At 48.6% G+C, this 22,511-nt stretch overlaps 1 protein-coding gene across 1 annotated transcript in view; it reads right to left on the reverse strand.

Annotated features, from left to right (window-relative positions):
• The window catches only part of LOC135083220 (anoctamin-8-like), a 55,097-nt gene that overhangs the window by 2,924 nt on the left and 29,662 nt on the right, over positions 1 to 22,511 (reverse strand). The window contains exons 21-29 of the mRNA XM_063977957.1: positions 21,121 to 21,252; positions 8,158 to 8,288; positions 8,036 to 8,072; positions 7,182 to 7,319; positions 6,424 to 6,555; positions 5,603 to 5,709; positions 3,964 to 4,057; positions 1,407 to 1,568; positions 582 to 710 (exon numbers count right to left, since the gene is read on the reverse strand). Of these exons, the coding sequence (XP_063834027.1) occupies positions 582 to 710; positions 1,407 to 1,568; positions 3,964 to 4,057; positions 5,603 to 5,709; positions 6,424 to 6,555; positions 7,182 to 7,319; positions 8,036 to 8,072; positions 8,158 to 8,288; positions 21,121 to 21,252 (1,062 nt within the window). The remainder of the gene's footprint in view (positions 1 to 581; positions 711 to 1,406; positions 1,569 to 3,963; positions 4,058 to 5,602; positions 5,710 to 6,423; positions 6,556 to 7,181; positions 7,320 to 8,035; positions 8,073 to 8,157; positions 8,289 to 21,120; positions 21,253 to 22,511) is intronic.

Below are 22,511 nucleotides of genomic sequence, written 5' to 3' on the forward strand. Positions count from 1 at the left end.
CTGCAGCGTGGGGTTAACCAGCGGGCGGTCTCACACCAAGCAGGGATAGCGGAGCACCCGGTACCACCTCCTATAGTAACATCAATCCCTCACCCCTGTAGTAACATCAACCCCTCACCTGCAGCGTGGGGTTAACCACCGGGCGGTCTCACACCAAGCAGGGATAGCGGAGCACCCGGTACCACCTCCTATAGTAACATCAATCCCTCACCCCTGTAGTAACATCAACCCCTCACCTGCAGCGTGGGGTTAACCAGCGGGCGGTCTCACACCAAGCAGGGATAGCGGAGCACCCGGTACCACCTCCTATAGTAACATCAACCCCTCACCTGCAGCGTGGGGTTAACCAGCGGGCGGTCTCACTCCTCTCGCCTCTTACACCAAGTAGGGATAGCAGAGCACCCGGTACCACCTCCTGTATTAACATCAACCCCTCACCCCTATAGTAACATCAACCTCTCACCTGCAGCGTGGGGTTAACCTGCGGGCGGTCTCACACCAAGCAGGGATAGCGGAGCACCCGGTACCACCTCCTATAGTAACATCAACCCCTCACCCCTATAGTAACATCAACCCCTCACCTGCAGCGTGGGGTTAACCAGCGGGCGGTGCTGTGCGGGGTGCGGGATGCAGTGCGCCGAGCGGTGCAGCGGCTCGTCGCGGAGGCCTCGCACACCGAGCAGGGATAGCGGAGCACCCGGTACCACCTCCTGTAGTAATTAATAATATCATCAGGTCATTTAGTCTCCACTCCAGGACCACGACCCTGTCTCATCATCATTGCAACTATGAGAATCAGCATCCACACCAAAACATTGGCCTCCCTATGTTTAGTAGCGGCCTGCATCCAAAACGAAGCTTGTACGAAATGTTTCGCCCTACTACCCAATTTCGGTTGGGAGCTCGATTTTCGAGTTTGTTGAAAAGTATGTCTACAGACAAACGATTTAGATATATCTTTCTAGATAGAAAGAGGTCAATCTTCGATCATCCAACTCGACTGGGCAGCGTTAATTACACAACGTTTTTTCGTCCAAAATATTTCAGTAGGTACCTTAAATAAAACGAAAGTTACCAGTAATGACAATGATAAATAAGCTCAAAGTTGCACAGCGTGTTATGGAGAAGGCTATGCTCGGTGTTTCTTTACGAGATCGAATCAAAAATGAGAAGATCCGTAAACGAACTAGTCGCTGGCATAGCCCGACGGATTAGCAAGCTGAAATGGCAATGAGCAGGGCACATAGTATGCAGAACTGACGGCCGATGAGGCAGCAAGATTCTGGAGTGGAGGCCACGTATCGGAATGCGATCCTATCCAATAGTAACAATTTACATCATCATCAGGTCATTAGGGCCTAAACTAAAACTTACGCAGGTACATAATTATAAATTCCTAGACTTACCTTGCGTCGAATAGGCTTAGTAGGGCTAACATCCTGCAGCATTTGCAAAGACCCAGTTGTGACCGGTTCCGTTATGGACGCCGCTTTAGGCCTGAAAGACACCCTCAAATTATCACCACGAAATGACGTCATGTGCCACGCTGAAGAACGATAGAGAAGCCACTATTTACAGTACTGTGCGGTAGTAAAAACGATGTGTGGATAGAATAGGCGTTTAAATAAGAGATAAGGGGTTTATAAACAAGCTGTTATATTATTTTCTAATAAGAAAATTCTCTTTCTATCTGAATACTCATGCAAAAGTATCATTATGATCTGTTTGGTAATGCATTAAGCAGTCTGTCTTTTTTCTTTTCCCTTTTAAAAAAGAAAGGTAGTTTTGCTTACTGAATGAATAAAAAAAAATTACCATCTCTCGTCATACCTACTCGTAAGATTACACACTAGGTTTAAAATAATATGAGACACAAAAAAGAGGTTACGTCGTGAGAAACAGAAGTTGTATAATAGCTTGTTTAAAAAGTAGAATATAAATAAGAAGAAACAGAGAGTGAAAAAGATAAATAAGAAATAAAATAAAATTACCTTGGCTTCGATGTTCTATTGTTTTTCGAACATAGGGGTTTTTTTCAATAACAAATAACTAGTTTCATAGAAAATTCTTTAATTAAAATATTAACAAAGATTTATTAAAGGAATTATCTTGATAGCAGATATTAACAAAAATATTTATTAAACAAAACACATCTACAAATAATAAATTGCAAAAAACAATCACAAAACAAACAAAAATAAATTAAAGCAAGCACAACATCGTTAATACTTCAAGATATTAAGTAAAAATATTGAATGAATTAAATATTCATTTAACGAACTCAAATCTACACACCCATCCAGGCAATACTTGTGCCAAATTAACTGAAAACAAAAGAATTTAACCAAATTAAAATCTATGCCATTTTCGACTACGACATTCACATAGTTTCTTAAACTTTAGTACGTTTTTTTAAAGATTAAAACTTATTAATAAAATTAAATATTTCTTACGGAGTTTAAAGCCATGTATTCATTAGGCAACATTTGAATAAACACTGTTTATAAACTGTTCATAAACAATGTTTCATCATCTCTGGAAACAGTTTATAACAGTCCATAAACATAGGTGATGAAACATTGTTTATGACACATAGGAGAGCAAGTGTGGATGGCCAAGTTTCAGAAACCTGTGTTTATGGTAAACTTGTTTCACACTAGTCATAAACAGTTTATCAACAAATGTTGCCTAATGAATACATGGCTTTAATTTCTTTCTAAAAATAGATCACGGATCAATATTAGGAATACAGTTTGAGAAACATGTGTAGGCAGCACTATAGTTTTTGATTCAAGTCAGTAAAATGTTATTCGAACTAGTCTCCACAGATTACCAAAGCATATTTCCAAAATAACATTTCTGCCAATAGAAAGAGACAGCTGAAATTGTATTCACTGGCTCGAATTAAAAACTGGACTTTCATGTATGGTAACAGGGTTGCATTTGTCTTGGCACATGGCGCGTAAACTACCGTTCACCGTGCATGATTTCAGCTATCATGCATGCACACATAATTCTATGATGATTGATTTTTAATTTTTATGCATAAATACAAATAGGGCGTAGATTTCAAATATTACTAGATGGCGCTATTAAAGGTATATTAATATTAGCACGATGAAAATATTCATGAGCCAATCAGGCCAATGAGGGTTTTCGCGTATGAAAAATCCGCCAGATGGCAATACGTAGACGCGAGGTCCAAATGCTGCATGCACATCCACGTCCCGCCACCTAGCGGATCTTTCGTTCGCGAAAACCCTCATTTTAAGAGCAAATCTATTCGGGTCTCTACTCTCTAGATAGGGATTTTTCTAACGTTTAGATTTAATGATTTGTTTCCTTAATAAAATCCGGTTAAGTTCATTATTACTTGAGCAACTATTTTTGAAAATATTCATTTTGACAGTTAACTATGAGTATACAGCGCCATCTAGTATTCATATTTCATTCATAGTTTTTTGCTAAATCTTCAACATAATGAACCATAACATCCTATCATTTCTCATGCTTTAAAATTATAACTGACAAATCTATCCAATCTAAAAATACACTCTAGTTTTCAGGCAAAATTGGTTCTCAAAATTTCAACAGATCTATATAAAACCTGAAAATCATGCGCCTAAGAATTATTGGGGACATGTAAAGGGGAGTACTAAATATTAGTGATGGTGTTAACCTCATAGGTGTCACCACTCCAGTCCCTCGATTTTTTAATCTGTTGACAATTTTTATTTTAAAATCCAATTATTATAGTGTTCTTCAAACTCTAGTGAAAAAAGAAATTTTACTAGGCGATTTGTAAATCACTTTTTATACGAAGGTTTGCCAATATAGGTTTGCTAAATGGTGTTAATTTGGAATATTGTGCCGATGTAGTGCTTTTGCTATTACATATAGGCTGGATTGTTTTTGTGTTATAAATCGAGTTAAGGGTTAATAAATAACGTGATTATCACTCACTGACCTGAAAGGTGGAATTTCTGGTATTTTCCCAATGTTGATTTTGTTGCCAGGAGCCATAGGCGATTTCGGACGATCTGTGGTCGGGCCAGAGCTGAAATCAAATGACGATTGACTTATTCTTATGACGATTCGTTCGTTTTAGATAAATGATGTCCACTACTAGACAAAGGCCTCCTTCGAAGGATTTTTACAACATTCTTCTGGATGGTAGATATATGGATATACATGGATAGTATCCATTAGGGTTTCTGCTCGAGCTTTCTCGAACTCGAGAAAACTCGAGAAATTTGGCTTCATTCGAGACGAGAAAAAAATTACCGGAGCTCGAGAATTCTCGAGTTTCGATTTTGAAGCTTTAATATTCTTGAAAGCCTATTTTCTTAGACAAAAGTAAGTTTTTTAATTATTTAATAGGTTAACGTTGTGTTTAGACTGGCCTAGTCTTTCCTTTTTTTAACTAATTTGATTTGCAAGTAATGATCTTAACCGAAACTAATAATGTTCACCTACGAGTATGCTAAATTTTATTATGTTTGTATAACTGACTGAAAATTTTTTGTTAACTATCTGTTAGTTTAGGTACCTACTCGTAAATACGTTTATTCAAGTCGTTATCTTTAAGTTTAAAAATTTATTTAAAAGGTTTTTTTTGTTTGTAAATGTAGGTTTATTATCGTAATTTTTCTATTAATTTGGACTTGTGTTCTTTGGAAAACAAGTGATTCAATTGGAGCTCCAGATATGTATGGTTATTTATCCTTAAAGTACACGCGACTTTATGACTTTCGTTCCTTTAGTTAATTACTAAGTTATAATTAAATTATCCTACTAATATTATAAATGCGAAAGTTTGTGTGGATGTCTGGATGTTTGTTACTCTTTCACGCAAAAACTGCTGAACGGATTTTGTTGAAACTTTACAGTATTATTGATTATAACCCAGACACATTACAACATTAATAAAAACCCGTGTTTTTATTAAATTTCAACCGATTTCAACAGTTTTAATTAAAAGACTCGAGACCCGAGAAAACTCGAGACTTTGGCCTCGAGAATTCCCGAAACTCGAGAAAAAAAATAAGTCGAGAAATCAGAAACCCTAGTATCCATGTATTTGGTTCCGGGATAGAACGACTTTAAAAAAAAATTTAGCCAGGGTAATGTTTCAAACATTACCCCAGCAAAATCTGTTTTTTCCTAATAACTTTAAAACTGTAATTTGAACGAATTTTGCTATTAGTGGATAAATTTCTGCTAACGATGGACTAATTATCTGCTACACTCTCGACTCTCTAAAGCACAACATTTATAAAAATTTTGCTGCGGTAATGCACTCGTCATATTTGTCCCTTAGTAGCCTTACGACATTCATGGTAAGAATGAGTCTACTCTGCAAGCGGTTCTGAACTCGGAAGAAGGGGTGGTCCTATTCAATAGAATTGCAGAGTATTGCCAGAGTAAATACAAATGAGTAGGTCATCTTCATAGAAACGCCCGAGCGCGGTTTGTATGTGTGTCCTTCAGCATCGTCAAGCATCCACGGGAAGAGTGTCAAGTGGCCCGATTCTACTCTATATACGTAGAATCGGAGATTACTGCAAGCGATTCTAAGCTCTATCTCCAATGTAATACGGACCTGTGTTCCGCGTGCGGCGGCGCGCGCGCTACCCGCGGCGTGGTGGGCGTGGCACGTGGCGTGCTGCGTGCCGGCGTTCGCACGTCGTCTGAGCTCGCGCACTCCGACTGCGGAAGCAATACGATACTAACTCAGATATAAGTTGTGTATAAAACTGTTCAATCTACACAGACAGTTTTATAAAATTTAGATTTGTCGACTGAGAAAAAAGCAGAACAAAAATGAGATTCAACAAATGCTGCATACAAAACGATAATATTACAAGTAAAAAAAAAAATACGGCGATTGGCGAACTAGCTTTGTATTTGCTCGTTTTCACACTGTTAAAAAAATTTATATTTTTTTTAAATTAAAACTCGCCGAGGCAAATAAATACCAACTTGAAACATAATTTAGTACCTACTCATTTTTTTTGCCAACCGCACATCTAAATATTGATCTCAAATACAAGAAATAATTTTTTGGGTTCAACGTTGACATTTTAATCTAAATTCTCATGTAAAATTAACTTCTCTACAATGATTATTTACTTGAAAACAAAATAAATGGCGCCGCATGATAGGAAAAGCCAACCCGGCGTAACGGAAATAAAAAACTTATTTATTTTTTTGCAAATAGGCTTTTAAAAAGCACTTAGTATTAACCCTATCACTGCTTTGGAACAATAAATGGGCCAGCGTTAAGAAGCAGCACAAAAAACTCAGTCACTATTGTCAGACTCATTTTCAAGGGTTTACAGTCTTTAAAATATACTTAGTATTGATTAATGCTAGGCAGTTAAACATTCCAATAAGCGAGAACTAAGAAGAACGCAAACTCACCAACAGCGGCGCGTGCGCGTTCTTAATGGCCTCCCTTCTCTGGAACTCGACCTTGGCCATCTCGGTGGCCAGCCACGCCGGGATCTCCGGGATGGCCATGCGCAGCGCCAGCACCACCACCAGGATCACGTGCTGCAAGGAACATCACTAGTTGGAACATAATGGCACTGTGGAGACTGCCTGACAAAAGCCTGAGAGATGTCATTGACATTGCGCTACGTCAATGATCACCAGGATCACATGCTGCAAGGAACGTCACTAAAGCCTGGTCCGTGTTGCTGTCGCGCTCGCACACTCACTGCGGGCGCCCGTCGCTCAGTCGCGACAGCAATATAATTACGCGTGAGCGATAAGGATGGGTAGCTTGGGGTCATTGGACAAAATTCTACGTGTTCACAGACCATACTATAGATCTAGCTATTAGATGTGTTGTAGCGCATAACTGGGCCAGTGTCTGAGGTATGGGAGCGACACGGGTGTTTTTGTGACGTCTTACGTCAGCGAGACTTCAGATGTGCTTCAGCCTTGTATGCTCTGTCACGTCATATCATGCCAGATTGACCGGTTGGTAGCATTCCGCATGTAGCGCCTTCCTGCTACCTTTATAAGGTCGTCTGTCCACCTTGTGGGTGGACGTCCTACGCTGCGCTTGACGCTTCATGGCCTTCTCCAGAACCTTGCTGCCTTATCGGCCGTCAGTTTCCTGGTTATTGCTACTTTAGCTTCTTAATCCGTCGGGCTATGGAACACAATGGAACAGTGAACAAAAGCGGCGCGTGCGCGTTCTTAATGGCCTCCCTTCTCTGGAACTCGACCTTGGCCATCTCGGTGGCCAGCCACGCCGGGATCTCCGGGATGGCCATGCGCAGCGCCAGCACCACCACCAGGATCACGTGCTGCAATCACGCCACTAGTTGGAACAAAATGGTACTCTGATCTGATATGATTGCGTCTAATAGAAGCGACAAATCCTTCAAAAGGTAGCACCAGAGTAAATACAAATGAGTAGGTCATCAACTGAAAAAAATCAGCGCACCTCACTGCTAATCAACGCTAAATTAGTCAGTGTATGCGTGCGAGCCGCATACGTATTGGCGCGCTCACATACAAACCGCACTCGGTGCGTTTCTATGAAGATGACCTACTCATTTGTATTTACTCTGGTAGCACTGTCACTAGAATTAGGTGCTGCAATGGATGTGAATATAGTTGAAACCAAATATTACATTCAAATCAAGCGAGAAGACTGCCTGACAAAAGCCTGACATTGGGCTACGTCAAGGATCACTAAGATCACGTGCTGCAACCGACGTCGCTAGTTAGAACATAATGGAACTCTGATATGATTGTGTCTAATAGTCGCGACCAAAGCTTAACAGTAGCACTAATCACCGGGATCACGTGCTGCAACGAACAACACTAGTTGCAATATCACAAAACTGTCAAATCAAGCAAGATTTGACAGTTGTCAAATCGAGAGAGCCAGCTATCCACTAGAGGCAGTCTGAAATAGAAAAGCTGCCTCAACCGGAGGCACAATTCACCACGAGGAAAATTTCGTCGCTGCGGACCAAACCAGATTTTCTATCCGCAATGTGCCTCAACCCTCTGCCTCAGGCCGAGTGGCCTCTTTTTGAGGCAGACTGGGCCTGGTGGAGTGGATACGAGGCTATAACAGCGAAAAAAGCCTAACAATAACACTGTCATCAGGTAAACGTTCAATGAAAAGTAAACAAAAGCGGCGCGTGCGCGTTCTTAATGGCCTCCCTTCTCTGGAACTCGACCTTGGCCATCTCGGTGGCCAGCCACGCCGGGATCTCCGGGATGGCCATGCGCAGCGCCAGCACCACCACCAGGATCACGTGCTGAAAGGAACATCACTAGTTGGAACATAGTGGATCTTTGATCTGATTGTGTCCAATAGAAAGGACAAAAGCTTATCGGTAGCACCACCACCAGGACCACGTGCTGCAACCACGGCACTAGTTGGAACATAATGTCACTGTGAAGACTGCCTGACAAAAGCCTGAGAGATGTCATTGACATTGCGCTACGTAGAATTTTGTGCAATGACCCCAAGCTACCCATCCTTATCGCTCGCGTGTAATTATGTTGCTGTCGCGCTCGCACACTCACTGCGGGCGCCCGTCGCTCAGTCGCGACAGCAATATAATAGTTGGAACACAATCGAATGGTCAAGTGCGAGATAAGAATCTAAAGAAGTGTCCAATAGACGCGACAATAAATCTTAACGGTAGCACTGTCACCAGGATCACGTGCTATAATGGATGTCAATATGATATAACGATGATATCAAGCGAGAAGACTGCCTGACAAAAGCCTAAGAGATGTCATTGACATTGCGCTACGTCAATGATCACCAGGATCACATGCTGTAATAACGTCACTAGTTAGAACACAGTGGCACTCTGATCTGATATGATTGTGTCTAATAGAAGCGACAAAGCCTTCAAAAGGTAGCACTTTCACTAGAATCACGTGCTGCAATGGATGTGACTAGTTGAAACAAAAATTACAGTCAAATCAAGCGAGAAGACTGTTTGAGAGATGTCATACTGGCATTGATATTGCGCTGGGTAATGGATCAGGTGCTGCAATGGACGTCACTAATTGGAACATGATGTAACTGTCAAATCAAGCGAGAAGACTGCCTGACAAAAGCCTGACATTGGGCTACGTCAAGGATCACTAAGATCACGTGCTGCAACCGACGTCGCTAGTTAGAACATAATGGAACTCTGATATGATTGTGTCTAAGTCTAATAGTCGCGAGCAAAGCTTAACAGTAGCACTAATCACCAGGATCACGTGCTGCAACGAACAACACTAGTTGGGACTATAATAAAACTGTCAAATCAAGCAAGATTTGACAGTTGTCAAATCGAGAGAGCCAGCTATCCACTAGAGGCAGTCTCGAGCCACGTCTGCTCAAATAGTGACGTTGCCTCATCTTGAGGCACAATTTACCACGAGGAAAATTTCGTCGCTGCGGACCAAACCAGATTTTCTATCCGCAACGTGCCTTAATCCTGCCTCAGGCCGAGCGGCCTCTTTTTGAGGCGGACTGGGCCTGGTCGAGTGGATACGAAGCTATAGATGTGACAAAAACCTAACGGTAGCTTTATCACCAGGATCACGTGCTGTAATAGACAGCAGTTGGAACACAATGGAAGGGTCAAACCAAGCGGCGCGTGCACCTTCCTAATAGCCTCTCTCTGCTGCGATAGCACCACGCTGTGGGAATTAGCTTATATTACAAAGCTACAAGACCTCTATTATCTAACGCCACGATGAGCAGCACGGAGTACGCATCGAGCAGTAATATTCCTGCGTATATGCCGTATTGCAAGCGCACAAGACCTCTAATACCCCTAATGAGTGCGTGGGCATAGCGTCTGGCAGTAAGCTACACGCTGTAGGAATATGAGCCGTATTGAAATGACACGCTGTGGGAATATAAGCCGTATTGCAAGCGCACAAGACCTCTAATGCTATGATGTGGAGCACTGGCTGCCGTAAGCTACAGGCTGAAGGATTGTAGACCGTATTGCAAGGGCACAAGACCTCTAAAGTCATGATGAGGAGCACGGAATTCGCGGGCGCCCGGGCGCGGTGTCGAACCATAAGATACACGCTATGGTAATATGGACCGTATTGCAAAGCCACAAGACCGTCTCTCTCTGTAAGCTACACGCTGTAGGAATATGGGTCGTATTGAAATGACACTCTGTGGGAATATAGCTCTTATTACAACTACACAAGTCCTCCAACGCCACGATGAGCAGCACGGAGTGCGCGGGCGCGGCGCCGGGCAGCAGGCGTTGTACTGGCTCCGCAGTAAGCTTCATTCTATGGGAATATGGGCCGTATTGTAAGGGCACAAGACCCCTAGAAACACTATGAAAAGCACTGGTTGCGACAGGCTACACGCTGTAGGAATGTAGCTCGTATTACAAGCGCACAAGACCTCTAAAGCCACGATGAGCAGCACGGAGTGCGCGGGCGCGGCGCCGGGCAGCAGACGGTTTACTGGCCCTGCAGTAACCGTCTTGCTGTTGGAATATGAGCCGTATTACAACGCCACAAGACCTCTAGTGCTACGAAGAGGAGCACTGGCTGTCGCAGGCTTCTCGCTGTGGGAATATAGCTCTTATTACAAGCGCACAAGACCTCCAACGCCACGACGAGCAGCACGGAGTGCGCAGGCGCGGCGTTGGGCAGCAGACTGCGAGAATATGAAACGTATTGCAAGGGTGGAGTTGCGAGCTGCATGCTGTGGGAATATGAGCCGTATTGCAAGTGCACAAGACCTCTAACGCCACGACGAGAAGCATTGGCTACCGCAGGCTGACGCTAAGTCGGACAGTAAGCTACACGCTGTGGGAATATAGCTCTTATTACAAAGCCACAAGATTCTAATGCCACGATGAGCAGCACGGAGTGCGCGGGCGCAGCGTCTCTCTGTAAGCTACACGCTGTAGGAATATGGGCCGTATTGAAATGACACTCTGTGGGAATATACACACTGTATTATAATACCACAAGACCTCTAGTGCCACAAAGAGAAGCGCTGGCTGTCGCAGGCTTCTTGCTGTTGGAATATAGCTCTTATTACAACTACACAAGACCTCCAACGCCACGATGAGCAGCACGGAGTGCGCGGGCGCGGCGCCGGGCAGCAGGCGGTGCACGGGCCCCGAGAGCCCGATGAGCGCGCAGTTCACCAGCACCGCCACGCCCACCATCGCTTCCATTGCGGGCTATAGGAATATGGGCCGTATTGCAAGGGTATAAGACCCCTAGTGTCACGAAGAGCAGGACTAGCTGACACAGGCTAAATGCTGTGGGAATGTAGCTCATATTACAACGCCACAAGACCTCTAATGCCCCTAATGAGTGCGCGGGCGCAGCGTCTGGCAGCAAGCTACACGCTGTGGGAATATAGCTCATATTACAACGCCACAAGACCTCTAATGCCACGAAGAGCAGCACTGCTGCCGCAGGCTACACGCTGTGGGAATATAGCTCATATTACAACGCCACAAGACCTCTAATGCCACGAAGAGCAGCACTGCTGCCGCAGGCTACACGCTGTGGGAATATAGCTCATATTACAACGCTACAAGACCTCTAATGCTACGAAGAGAAGCGCTGGCTGCCGCAGGCTACGGCTGCAAGGGTGAGGTTCCGAGCTGCACGCTGTTGGAATATAGACTGTATTGCAAGGGTACAAGACCTCTAATGCCACGATGAACAGCATAAAATGCGCGGGCGTCCGGACGCGGCGTCGGACTGTAAGCTACACGCTGTAGGAATATAGCACTTATTACAACTGCACAAGACCTCCAACGCCACGACGAGCAGCACGGAGTGCGCGGGCGCGGCGCCGGGCAGCAGGCGGTGCACGGGCCCCGAGAGCCCGATGAGCGCGCAGTTCACCAGCACCGCCACGCCCACCATCGCCTCATTGCGGGCTATAGGAATATGGGCCGTATTGCAAGGGTATAAGACCCCTAGTGCCATAAAGAGCAGCACTAGCTGACATAAGCTACACGCTGTAAGAATAGAAACCGTATTGCAAGCGCACAATACCTTTCATGTCTCTAATGAGTGCGCGGGCGCCGCGTCTGGCAGTAAGCTACACGCTGTAGGAATATGAGCCGTATTGAAATGACGCGCTGTGGGAACATAGCTCATATAACAACGCCACAAGTCTTCTAAAGCCACAATAAGGAGCACTGGTTGCCGTAAGCTACAGGCTGTAGGAATATAGACCGTATTGTAACGCCACAAGACCTCTAATGCCCCTAATGAGTGTGCGGGCGCAGCGTCTTGCAGTAAGCTACACACTGTGGGAATATAGTTCATATAACAACGCTTCAAGACCTCTAGTGCCACGAAGAGGAGCGCTGGCTGCCGCAGGCTTCTTGCTGTTGGAATATAAGCCGTATTGCAAGCGCATAAGACCTCTAATGCCCCTAATAAGTGCGCGGGCGCAGCGTCTGGCAGTAAGCTACACGCTTTAGGAATATGGGCCGTATTGCAATGACACGCTGTGGGAATATAGGTCGTATTGCAAGCGCACAAGACCTCTAATGCCACGATGAGCAGCACCGGAGTGCGCGGACGCAGCGTCTCTCTGTAAGCTACACTCTGTAGGAATATGGCCGTATTGCAATGACACGCTGTGGGAATATAGCTCTTATTACAACGCCACAAGACCTCTAATGTCCCTAATGAGTGCGCGGGCGCAGCGTCTCTCTGTAAGCTACACGCTGTGGGAATATAAGCCGTATTACAACTGCACAAGACCTCTAACGCCACGATGAGCAGCACGGAGTGCGCAGGCGCGGCGTTGGGCAGCAGGCGTTGTACTGGCTCCGCAGTAAGCTTCATTCTATGGGAATATGGGCCGTATTGCAAGGGCACAAGACCTCTAGTGCCACGAAGAGGAGCGCTGGCTGTCGCAGGCTGCACGCTGTGGGAATATAGCTCTTATTACAAGTACACAAGACCTCTAAAGCCACGATGAGGAGCACGGAGTGCGCGGGCGCGGCGCCGGGCAGCAGGCGGTGTACCGGCCCCGAAGTAAGCTTCTCGCTAAGGGAATATAGCTCATATTACAACGCCACAAGACCTCTAGTGCCACGAAGAGCAGCACTGCTGCCGGCTACAGGATATGCAGGATTACTGACTATATTTGCAAGCGCACAAGACCTCTAATGCCACGATGAGCAGCACGGAGTGCGCGGGCGCGGCGTCAGCAGCAGGCTCTGGGAATATGCGCCCTATTGTAAGAGTATTAGACCTTTAGTGCCACGATGACCAATAATGAGCAGCACTGCCAGTCGCAGGCTTCTCGCTGTGGGAATATAGACCGTATTGCAAGCGCACAAGACCTCCAACGTCACGATGAGCAGCACGGAGTGCGCGGGCGCGGCGCCGGGCAGCAGGCGGTGCACGGGCCCCGAGAGCCCGATGAGCGCGCAGTTCACCAGCACCGCCACGCCCGCCATCGCCTCATTGCGGGCTATAGGAATATGGGCCGTATTGCAACGGTATAAGACCCCTAGTGCCACGAAGAGCAGGACTAGTGGACACAGGCTAAATGCTGTGGGAATGTAGCTCACATTACAACGTCACAAGACCTCTAATGTCCCTAATGAGTGCGCGGGCGCAGCGTCTGGCAGTAAGAATACACGCTGTAGGAATATGAGCCGTATTGAAATGACACGCTGTGGGAACATAGCTCATATAACAACGCCACAAGTCTTCTAAAGCCACAATGAGGAGCACTGGTTGCCGTAAGCTACAGGCTGAAGGAATGTAGACCGTATTGCAAGGGCACAAGACATCTAATGCCCCTAATGAGTGCGCGGGCGCAGCGTCTCGCAGTAAGCTACACGCTGTAGAAATATGGGCCGTATTGCAATGACGCGCTGTGGGAATATACACTGTATTGTAATACCAAAAGACCTCTAGTGCTACGGAGCGCTGGCTGTCGCCGGCTTCTTGCTGTTGGAATATAGCTCTTATTACAAAGCCACAAGACCTCCAACGCCACGATGAGCAGCACGGAGTGCGCGGGCGCGGCGTCAGCAGCAGGCTATGGGAATAGGCGCCCTATTGCAAGGGTACAAGACCTCTAGTGCCTCAAAGAGGAGCGCTGGCTGTCGCAGGCTGCACGCTGTGGGAATATAGTTCTTATCACAAAGCCACAAGACCTCCAACGCCACGATGAGCAGCACGGAGTGCGCGGGCGCGGCGCCGGGCAGCAGACGGTTTACTGGCCCTGCAGTAACCTTCTTGCTGTAGGAATATACACTGTATTGCAAAGGCACAAGATCTCTAGTGCCGTGATGCGGAGCACGACCTGCCGCTGTGGGAATATAGCTCTTATTACAACTACACAAGACCTCCAACGCCACGACGAGCAGCACGGAGTGCGCGGGCGCGGCGCCGAGCAGCAGGCGGTGCACGGGCCCCGAGAGCCCGATGAGCGCGCAGTTCACCAGCACCGCCACGCCCACCATCGCCTCATTGCGGGCTATAGGAATATGGGCCGTATTGCAAGGGTATAAGACTCCTAGTGCCATAAAGAGCAGCACTAGCTGACATAAGCTACACGCTGTAAGAATAGAAGCCGTATTGCAAGCGCACAAGACCTCTCATGTCTCTAATGAGTGCGCGGGCGCCGCGTCTGACAGTAAGCTACACGCTGTGGGAATATAGTTCATAATATTACAACGCTACAAGACTTTTAGTGCCTCAAAGAGGAGCGCTGGCTGCCGCATGCTTCTTGCTGTTGGAATATAAGCCGTATTGCAAGCGCATAAGACCTCTAATGTCCCTAATGAGTGCGCGGGCGCAGCCTCTGGCAGTAAGCTACACGCTGTGGGAATATAGCTCATGTTACAACGCCACAAGACCTCTAATGCCACGAAGAGCAGCACTGCTGCCGCAGGCTACACGCTGTGGGAATATAGCTCATATTACAACGCAAGAAGACCTCTAATGCTACGAAGAGAAGCGCTGGCTGCCGCAGGCTACGGCTGCAAGGGTGAAGTTCCGAGCTGCACGCTGTTGGAATATAGACTGTATTGAAAGGGTACAAGACCTCTAATGCCACGATGAGCAGCACGGAGTGCACCGGCCTTGCATTAAGTTTCGCGCTGTAGGAATATACACTGTATTGCAAAGGCACAAGACCTCTAATGCCACGATGAACAGCATAGAATGCGCGGGCGCCCGGGCGCGGCGTCGGACTGTAAGCTACACGCTGTGGGAATATAGCTCGTATTACAACTACACAAAACCTCCAAAGCCACGATGAGCAGCACGGAGTGTGCGGGCGCGGCGCCGGGCAGCAGACAGTCTACTTACTGGCCCTGCAGTAAGCTTCTCGCTATGGGAATATAGACCGTATTGCAACACCACAAGACCTCTAGTGCTACGGAGCGCTGGCTGTCGTCGGCTTCTTGCTGTGGGAATATGAGCCGTATTGCAAGTGCACAAGACCTCCAACGCCACGATGAGCAGCACGGAGTGCGCGGGCGCGGCGCCGGGCAGCAGGCGGTGCACGGGCCCCGAGAGCCCGATGAGCGCGCAGTTCACCAGCACCGCCACGCCCACCATCGCCTCATTGCGGGCTATAGGAATATGGGCCGTATTGCAAGGGTATAAGACCCACGAAGAGCAGCACTAGCTGACAAGCTACACGCTGTAAGAATAGAAGCCGTATTGCAAGCGCATAAGACCTCGAATGTCCCTAATGAGTGCGCGGGCGCAGCGTCTGGTAGTAAGCTACACGCTGTGGGAACATAGCTCATATAACAACGCCACAAGACCTCTAATGCCACGAAGAGCAGCACTGCTGTTGCAGGCTACACGCTGTGGGAATATAGCTCATATTACAACGCTACAAGACCTCTAATGCTACGAAGAGAAGCGCTGGCTGTCGCAGGCTTCTCGCTGTTGGAATATACACTGTATTACAACGGCACAAAACCTCTAAAGCCACGAAGAGGAGCACGAAATGCGCGGGCGCCCAAGCGCGGTGTCGAACCGTAAGATACACGCTATGGTTATATGGACCGTATTGCAAAGCCACAAGACTTCTAGTGCCGCGATGCGGAGCACGAGCTGCCGCTGTGGGAATATAGCTCTTATTACAAAGCCACAAGACCTCCAACGCCACGACGAGCAGCACGGAGTGCGCGGGCGCGTTCTGGCCCCGCAGTAAGCTTCATTCTATGGGAATATGGACCGTATTGCATGGACACAAGACCTCTAGTGCCACGAAGAGAAGCATTGGCTGCCCCAGGCTGACGCCAAGTCGGACAGTAAGCTGCACGCTGTGGGAATATAGCTCTTATTACAAGTACACAAGACCTCCAACGCCACGATGAGCAGCACGGAGTGCGCGGGCGCGGCGCCGGGCAGCAGGCGGTGCACGGGCCCCGAGAGCCCGATGAGCGCGCAGTTCACCAGCACCGCCACGCCCGCCATCGCCTCATTGCGGGCTATAGGAATATGGGCCGTATTGCAACGGTATAAGACCCCTAGTGCCATAAAGAGCAGCACTAGCTGACAAGCTACACGCTGTAAGAATAGAAGCCGTATTGCAAGCGCACAAGACCTCTAATGTCTCTAAAGAGTGCGCGGGCGCAGCCTCTGGCAGCAAGCTAGACGCTGTGGGAATATACCTCATATTATAACACCACAAAGACCACTAATGCCACGAAGAGGAGCGCTGGCTGTCGCAGGCTACTCGCTGTTGGAATATACACTGTATTACAACGGCACAAGACCTCTAATACCACGATGAGTGCGCGGGCGCAGCGTTTCTCTATAAGCTATACGCTGCTGTAGGAATATGGGCCGTATTTCAATGACACGCTGTGGGAATATAGCTCATATTACAACGGTACAAGACCTCTAGTGCCACGAAGAGGAGCACTGGCTGCCGCAGGCTGACACTAAGTCGGACAGTAAGCTGCACGCTGTGGGAATATAGACCGTATTACAACGCCACAAGACCTCTAACGCCACGATGAGCAGCACGGAGTGCGCGGGCGCGGCGCCGGGCATCAGACGGCGTACTGGCCCCGCAGTAAGCTTCTTTCTATGGGAATATGGACCGTATTGCAAGGGTATAAGACCCCTAGTGCCACGAAGAGCAGCACTGCTGCCGCAGGCTTCTCGCTGTTGGAATATAGCTCTTATTACAACGCCACAAGACCTCCAACGCCACGATGAGCAGCACGGAGTGCGCGGGCGCGGCGCCGGGCAGCAGGCGGTGCACGGGCCCCGAGAGCCCGATGAGCGCGCAGTTCACCAGCACCGCCACGCCCACCATCGCCTCATTGCGGGCTATAGGAATATGAGCCGTATTGCAAGGGTATAAGACCCCTAGAGCCATAAAGAGCAGCACTAGCTGACATAAGCTACACGCTGTAAGAATAGAAGCCGTATTGCAAGCGCACAAGACCTCTCATGTCTCTAATGAGTGCGCGGGCGCCGCGTCTGGCAGTAAGCTACACGCTGTGGGAATATAGTTCATAATATTACAACGCTACAAGACTTTTAGTGCCTCAAAGAGGAGCGCTGGCTGCCGCATGCTTCTTGCTGTTGGAATATAAGCCGTATTGCAAGCGCATAAGACCTCTAATGTCCCTAATGAGTGCGCGGGCGCAGCGTCTGGTAGTAAGCTACACGCTGTGGGAATATAGCTCATATTATAACGCCACAAAGACCACTAATGCCACGAAGAGGAGCGCTGGCTGCCACAGGCTACACGCTGTGGGAATATAGCTCTTATTACAAGCGCACAAGACCTCCAACGCCACGATGAGCAGCACGGAATGCGCGGGCGCCCGGGCGCGGCGTCGAATCGTAAGATACACGCTACGGTAATATGGACCGTATTGCAAGCGCATAAGACCTCTAGAAACACGATGCGAAGCACTGGCTGTCTCAGGCTACACGCTGTGGGAATATAGCTCTTATTACAAGCGCACAAGACCTCCAAAGCCACGATGAGCAGCACGGAGTGCGCGGGCGCAGCGTCTCTCAGTAAGCTACACGCTGTAGGAATGTGGGCCGTATTGAAATGACGCGCTGTGGGAATATACACTGTATTGTAATACCAAAAGACCTCTAGTGCTACGGAGCGCTGGCTGTCGCAGGCTTCTTGCTGTTGGAATATAGCTCTTATTACAACGCCACAAGACCTCCAACGCCACGATGAGCAGCACGGAGTGCGCAGGCGCTGCGTCAGCAGCAGGCTATGGGAATAGGCGCCCTATTGCAAGGGTACAAGACCTCTAGTGCCACAAAGAGAAGCGCTGCCTGTCTCAGGCTACACGCTGTGGGAATATAGCTCTTATTACAAGTACACAAGACCTCCAACGCCACGATGAGCAGCACGGAGTGCGCGGGCGCGGCGCCGGGCAGCAGGCGGTGCACGGGCCCCGAGAGCCCGATGAGCGCGCAGTTCACCAGCACCGCCACGCCCGCCATCGCCTCATTGCGGGCTATAGGAATATGGGCCGTATTGCAAGGGTATAAGACCCACGAAGAGCAGCACTAGCTGACACAGGCTAAATGCTGTGGGAATGTAGCTCACATTACAACGTCACAAAACCTCTAATGTCCCTAATGAGTGCGCGGGCGCCGCGTCTGACAGTAAGCTACACACTGTGGGAATATAGTTCATATAACAACGCTACAAGACTTCTAGTGCCACGAAGAGTTGTACTGGCTGCCATAGACTACACGCTGTGGGAATACAGACTGTATTGCAACGCCATAAGACCTCTAGTGCCGCGATGCGGAGCGCTGGCTGCCGCAGGCTGCACGCTGTGGGAATATAAGACGTATTGCAAAGCAACAATACCTCTAACGCCACGATGAGCAGCACGGAGTGCGCGGGCGCGGCATCTGGCAGTAGTCTACTGGCTCCGCAGTAAGCTTCTTGCTATGGGAATATAGGCCGTATTGCAAGTGCACAATACCTCCATACCACGATTAGGAGCGCTGGCTGTCGCAGGCTTCTTGCTGTTGGAATATAGACCGTATTACAAAGGCACAAGACCTCTAACGCCACGATAAGCAACACGGAGTGCGCGGGCGCGGCATCGAGCAGCAGACTAAACGCTGTGGGAATATAGCTCATATTATAACGCCATAAGACAGAATGCGCGGTCGCCCGGGCGCGGCGTCAAACCGTAAGATACTCGATATAGTAATATGAACCGTGTTGCAAGCGCACATGACCCCTAATGGCACGATGAGGAGTACGCGAGCGCAGTATCTGGCAGTAAGCTACACGCTGTAGGAATATGGGCCGTATTACAAGCGCACAAGACTTCTAATGCTACGATGAGCAGCACGGAGAGCGCGGGCGCGGCGTTAGACAGTAAGTTACACGCTGTGGGAATATAGACCGTATTGTAATAGTGCCGCGATGCGGAGCACGAGCTGCCGCTGTGGGAATATAGCTCTTATTACAACGCCACAAGACCTCCAACGCCACGATGAGCAGCACGGAGTGCGCGGGCGCGGCGCCGGGCAGCAGGCGGTGCACGGGCCCCGAGAGCCCGATGAGCGCGCAGTTCACCAGCACCGCCACGCCCGCCATCGCCTCATTGCGGGCTATAGGAATATGGGCCGTATTGCAAGGGCATAAGACCCCTAGTGCCACGAAGAGCAGCACTAGCTGACATAAGCTACACGCTGTAAGAATAGAAGCCGTATTGCAAGCGCACAAGACCTTTCATGTGTCTAATGAGTGCGCGGGCGCCGCGTCTGACAGTAAGCTACACGCTGTGGGAATATAGCTCATATTACAACGCCACAAGACCTCTAGTGCCTCAAAGAGGAGCGCTGGCTGTCGCAGGCTTCTCGCTGTTGGAATATACACTGTATTACAACGGCACAAGACCTCTAAAGCCACGATGAGGAGCGCAGAGTACGCAAGCGCAGAATCTGGCTGTAAGCTACACGCTGTACGAATATGGGCCGTATACCAAGGGTATAGGACCTCTAATGCCACAATGAACAGCATAGAATGCGCGGGCGCCCGGGCGCGGCGTCGAACCGTAAGATACACGCTATAGAAATATGAACCGTATTGCAAGGCCACAAGACCACGATGACGAGCATTGGCAGCCGCAGGCTGACGCTGTGGGAACATAGCTCTTATTACAAAGCTACAAGACCTCCAACGCCACGATGAGCAGCACGGAGTGCGCGGGCGCAGCGTCTCTCTGTAAGCTACACGCTGTAGGAATATGGGCCGTATTTCAATGACACGTTGTGGAAATATAGTTCTGATTACAACGGCACAAGACCTCTAATGCCACGATGAGGAGCACTGGTTGCCGTAAGCTACAGGCTGAAGGAATGTAGACCGTATTGCAAGGGCACAAGACCTCTAGTGCCACAATGAGCAGCACGGAGTGCGCGGGCGCAGCGTCTCTCTGTAAGCTACACGCTGTAGGAATGTGGGCCGTATTGAAATGACACTCTGTGGGAATATACACACTGTATTATAATACCACAAGACCTCTAGTGCTACGAAGAGGAGCTACACGCTGTAGGAATGTAGCTCTTATTACAACGCCACAAGACCTCCAACGCCACGACGAGCAGCACGGAGTGCGCGGGCGCGGCGCCGGGCAGCAGGCGGTGCACGGGCCCCGAGAGCCCGATGAGCGCGCAGTTCACCAGCACCGCCACGCCCACCATCGCCTCATTGCGGGCTATAGGAATATAGACCGTATTGCAAGGGTATAAGACCCACGAAGAGCAGCACTAGCTGACACAGGCTAAATGCTGTGGGAATGTAGCTCAACATAAGCTACACGCTGTAAGAATAGAAGCCGTATTGCAAGCGCACAAGACCTCTCATGTCTCTAATGAGTGCGCGGGCGCCGCGTCTGGCAGTAAGCTACACACTGTGGGAATATAGCTCATATTACAACGCCACAAGACCTCTAATGACACAATGAACAGCACGGAGTGCGCGGGCGCGGCGTCTGTCAGTAAGCTTCTCGCTGTGGGATTAAACACTGTACTGCAAAGGCACAAGACCTCTAATGCCACGATGAGGAGCGCTGGCTGTCGCCGGCTTCTCGCTGTGGGAATATAGCTCTTATTACAACTACACAAGACCTCCAAAGCCACGATGAGCAGCACGGAGTGCGCGGGCGCGGCGCCGGGCAGCAGGCGGTGCACGGGCCCCGAGAGCCCGATGAGCGCGCAGTTCACCAGCACCGCCACGCCCACCATCGCTTCCATTGCGTGCTGAAAACATACAACGGTACGTAAATATTGCGAGTACTCCTAAAGCACGGTCTGTGAGCACGTAGAATTTTGTCCAATGACCCCAAGCTACCCATCCTTATCGGTCGCGCGTAATAGACATGTTGACACCACCAATCAATTGACGTACTTTTTAAAACTGTCAAAACGAAACTCTCCCATAGATTTTGTATGGCATTACAAGCAAGTGACGTCACTATTTTGTCAACTCAATCAAACTACTTGTTTCAATTACAATGCGAACAAAAATCGTAATTTACAGGTAATTTAAGATGAATTAAGTTTTTAAGACCCGAATGTAAGGTCTTTTTAAAAGAGTTGTGGTTCAGAATTATTGGGGTATGGTGTCAAACTGTCTATTATATTGCTGTCGCGACTGTGCGACGGGCGCCCGCAGTGAGTGTGCGAGAGCAACAACAACATAATTACGCGCGAGCGATAAGGATGGGTAGCTTGGGGTCATTGGACAAAATTCTACGTGCTCACAAACCAGACTAACATAAATAATAGGGATTCGGAAACTATTTACAAATCTTTATCGGAACAATCATGGAGCCAAAATAGTCTCTAATTCAATAAGCTTAGGCGCAGACTTATTTTTAGTTGGCCGATAGTTGGGTCAGGCCTTTAATCAGTATGGAGATGTATGAAAGTGCGCACGTTAATTTACTATAGGCCGATTCTTCATACAAATTAAAATCGGGCCGAACTATCGGCCAAAAAGAAAAGTTGGTGGTCTGCGCCTAGGCTAACAAATATTCGATTTAAAATCAACACAAAACCTACAAGTGACATCATAAATCATAGGACCCCTATAAGTGACGTCAAGTGCGTATTTTACCGTGTGATGTCACGTGGCACAGTTTGAACGCGTCCGCTCGCACTCCGCCGCGTGTCCAGCGTGTGACGTCACCGGCCACTGACCTGCCAGCTGCCGATGTTGCTGATCCGCTCGCCGAAGGGCCGCTGCGCCACGTGGCACAGTTTGAACGCGTCCGCTCGCACTCCGCCGCGTGTTCAGCGTGTGACGTCACCGGCCACTGACCTGCCAGCTGCCGATGTTGCTGATCCGCTCGCCGAAGGGCCGCTGCGCCACGTGGCACAGTTTGAACGCGTCCGCTCGCACTCCGCCGCGTGTTCAGCGTGTGACGTCACCGGCCACTGACCTGCCAGCTGCCGATGTTGCTGATCCGCTCGCCGAAGGGCCGCTGCGCCACGTGGCACAGTTTGAACGCGTCCGC

The sequence above is a fragment of the Ostrinia nubilalis genome, chromosome 23, assembly GCF_963855985.1.
Source record: "Ostrinia nubilalis chromosome 23, ilOstNubi1.1, whole genome shotgun sequence".
NCBI classification, from domain to species: domain Eukaryota; kingdom Metazoa; phylum Arthropoda; class Insecta; order Lepidoptera; family Crambidae; genus Ostrinia; species Ostrinia nubilalis.